Source organism: Pleurodeles waltl, chromosome 3_1 (genome assembly GCF_031143425.1).
Source record: "Pleurodeles waltl isolate 20211129_DDA chromosome 3_1, aPleWal1.hap1.20221129, whole genome shotgun sequence".
In the NCBI taxonomy this organism is placed as follows: domain Eukaryota; kingdom Metazoa; phylum Chordata; class Amphibia; order Caudata; family Salamandridae; genus Pleurodeles; species Pleurodeles waltl.
The window spans coordinates 762,810,482-762,814,024 of NC_090440.1; the positions used below are offsets into that span (position 1 = coordinate 762,810,482).

The 3,543-nt window shown below is 42.8% G+C and overlaps 1 protein-coding gene across 1 annotated transcript; it reads right to left on the reverse strand.

The window, feature by feature from the left end:
• Positions 1 to 1,068: 1,068 nt before the first annotated feature.
• LOC138283263 (large ribosomal subunit protein eL39-like) lies at positions 1,069 to 1,234 on the reverse strand. The gene has a single exon (XM_069221285.1). It carries the CDS (start codon positions 1,222 to 1,224, stop codon positions 1,069 to 1,071), a length of 156 nt encoding a protein of 51 aa, XP_069077386.1. The 5' UTR covers positions 1,225 to 1,234.
• Between the last annotated feature and the right edge of the window lie 2,309 nt (positions 1,235 to 3,543).

Here is a 3,543-nt window from a genome sequence, read left to right on the forward strand (position 1 = left end):
CTATGGCGAAGACATGAAATGGAGAAATGACTGAGGTGAAGAGAGGGCATACCATGACTGACGGGTGGAGGCAGACAAGCTAGTGAGAGGGAAATAAGAGGAGTACAAAGAGACTTTGAAAAGAAAACACAAATGGACCAAATAGAGTTGGCACTTCCTATTCACAAACAAACATTTGTGAATGAATTACCACCCCAATTTAGGGGTCGGCAAATTATCTATGCTTAACGAACAGATTTCAAACACAAAACATTAATACATATGGTACTGATTTAGTGTTTGGAGGGGGTGAAAAAGAAGGAAGGTGGAAATGCAGACCTGAATGAAAATGTTAAATGAGCAACGGTATAAAAAATAGCTCCGAAATGAGAAAGAGAAAATACTAAAAATACATACTTGTCATCAATACAAAATGAGTAGCCTGGGAATATGTGGGTGTAGGAGAACAGCATGGTTTAGGCAGTACAGCATCAGAGGAACAGTGCACTGTGATCCTTTTGATACATTCCTTAGCTTTGGCAGCCTTTGCTACAAGTATTCCTCTGACGAATTAAGGACAACAACTAACTAACAATTAGAATTTCCACATATCCACATTAATTAGATAGCAAGTTTCTGTGAAAATGGACTCAAAATGCAGAAAATGTGGGTCTAAATTTACTAATGTTTAGCGTCAGCACAGGCGCGATACACAGGTGCAAAGTAGTAGCTGGGATTTACCTTCCCGAACAAAACGTGTCTTGTGCTAGAAAGGTGACCTTTTCATAGCTTGAAGTCCACTTACTTTTCTTTTTTGTCGAGGGGGCATTTACATAGAAGGATGGCCACAAAGTCTGATTTTCGAAGATGACAACACAGTTGGAGTTTATTTTATCATCAATATTGACTTTTTAAATCTGCAATAATGCAGATATTTATACGAGTTATTGTAGCCAAACATGTTTTTCAAGCCCTCAAGAGCAAACATGGGTACAGGCATTGCGAACCTGCCACCAGATTTACATTTGATCTTTGATTGCCGGCAGATGTACAGGACATCCTTCCCCATCCCTAAGGAGATCTGCTTTTTTACAATCCCAGTTTGGTCCTCCTCCAGTGTCTTCTCTTGGAGTTGTACCTGATCTTCTTACCGGTTTTCATGTGGTTCCACAGCAGGAGAGGTATGTTTTGCTTCTGCTTCGTAGCGAGGAACCGCTTGATCTTGAAAGTCTTGTGGGAGCACATGGTGAAGAACTTCCACCCGGTCACGACAATGGCAGATCGGAAAGAGAAAGAAGCTTGGAGAGGTAAGAGGCTAAGGAGGCAGAACGAGTCAGCCTGACAGCACTGTGCGTCAAAGTCTAATATGAAAAGATTGCAAAAAAGGGAAATACTTTGATTTCCCACATCAACCAATTTCTTGCATGCTTGCTGTAGTGCACTGGACACTTCCAGTGAATTTGCATACCTCCAGCGCATTTGGCCCTTTCACTGTTGCCTAGGCATAGAATGTGTTCTAGAAGAGTATGTTGCAAGCACAACTTCTAGGATGGACAGGTGCTATGCCCCCAGTTCCATTGTGTGGGGCTCTGTCCTGCACACTCAGCCTGTTTGCATACTGGTGCAAGGATAACACCAGTAACAGACCAGTTTCGTGGAACTGGCTGAGCTGGGCTTTCCCCGTTCATGCAAAACAAAAGAGCATATTTGGATGCTGCATTGCATGAAAATCCAATATGTGTTTGTATAATTATGTTACTGTAGATGCAGATTAATACTTTGTCAGATTTCTTATTTTAAGAGTTCCACTTTAAAGCAGAAGAGCTTCACTGACTGTGATTTCCTCATAATATGCTTGCCTGGGACTGCAACAAAGTTTGTAAAGAGTAGAATTAGATCCCTGACAGCAAACCTCAAAGATATGGACAACCTTGCAGGAGAAATTGTGTAGAACTGACAAGAGAAGATATGGAATGGTATAAAGTGGACAAGAATGCAAGACCACATCTTGAGACAGATCAGACTGTACCCAATTGCAGTATGTGATTATACAAAGATTACCAGGGGTGTTTATTCCATGACTTTTGACTTTTCTGGATACACACAATAGTTTAATACAGATTTTTTTCAAATTAAGATATGTTATGTGTATTTGTAAAGCACATTATCACTCTCAAAGTTATCCTGAAGCTGAGCAGGTGCCTGTGCCTAGCCCTGTCTATGGTAGGTTGGTTAACTGAAAAGTCAGGTCTTCATGTTCTTGTGAAATTGAAGGAGAGACGAAGAGGCTGTGATGTGGAGTAGGAGGTCATTCCATGCTTTAAGAGCAATATAAGAGAACACTCATCCCCTGATCTAGTTCTGTGTATGTGTAACTTGTGTGCAAGTAGAAGTCCTGCAGAGCGAAGGTGCCTGAGTGGTTGGTGGGAGGAGATGCAACTGTTCAGGTGGGTGGGGCCTAAATTGTATAGTGCCTTGAATGTGTGTGTGAGAATTTTGAATAGAGCGCATGTGTACAGTTGCCTGAGGTGGGATGTAATGTGAGGTCTGTGTGGGAGGTTGAGGATGAGTCTGTCTGCTGAGTTCTGGATGGTTTGTAGTCTTCTACTGAGTTGCTTGGTGACCCCAGCTTTGAGGGTATTCCCATAGTCCAACTTGCTGGGACATAGAGAATGAGTGACAGGTTTGTAGTGTTCTTTGGGAACCATTTGAAGATTTCCCTCAGCATCTCTAGGGTATAGAAGCAAGATGCAGTGAAGGAGATAACTTGTGCAGTCATGTTCAATTTGCTATTGATGTTTATTACGTTGCTCATGGCATGGACTCTGGGCATGAGTATGGGTCTAAGCTCGGCTGGCCACCAGTTCGAGTCTTGCAGAAGATCACTACTTCAGTCTTATCAGTGTTGAGCTTGAGACCTTTGGCTTTCATTAGGTTACCGACTTCGGTCATGCAGGCGGAGAAACTTGTTTGTTGTTTTGAAGGTCTTGTCTGAGAGGGAGACTGTGGGGTGCAAATCATCTGCATTGGAGTGCATGTTGATGCTATGTGTTCGGATGATGTTTTAACCACAGGAATCAAGTTTAGGTTGAAGAGGGTGGGGCTGGGCAATGAACCTTGAGGCACTGCTCAGATGAGTTTTTGGCTTCCAAGGAGTAAGGTGACAGTCTGTGTTCTAACTGTTAAGAATGGGCAGGCTCTGTTGAAATTAGGACCTTGGATGCTATCTCATGGATGAACCTGATGAGGATGGGGTGTGAGACCCCATCAAATGCTGCAGCGGTATCCAGGAGAACAGGGCTTCCATGTCTCCTCTATCAAGGATCATTCACCATTCATCTGTGGTGGTGATGAATGCTAATTCTTGTTCTGTATTTGGGTCTGAATCCGGACTGCGTGGTGTTGAGGAACTAGTGATTGCCTAGGTGTTCAGTGAGGTGTTGATTGATTAGTTTCTCTAGGACCTTTTCCAGGTAGATGGTAGTATCTTAGGGCTGATTTGAAGATGTTTGTATCTGCAGGGTCTTGACTTGTTCTCCATTTGCAATCCAGTTGTTACCTGGG

What these genes read in the sequence shown, in the direction of transcription:
- LOC138283263 (XM_069221285.1), bottom strand. Translation starts at nt 1,224, where the DNA reads ATGTGCTCCCACAAGACTTTCAAGATCAAGCGGTTCCTCGCTACGAAG.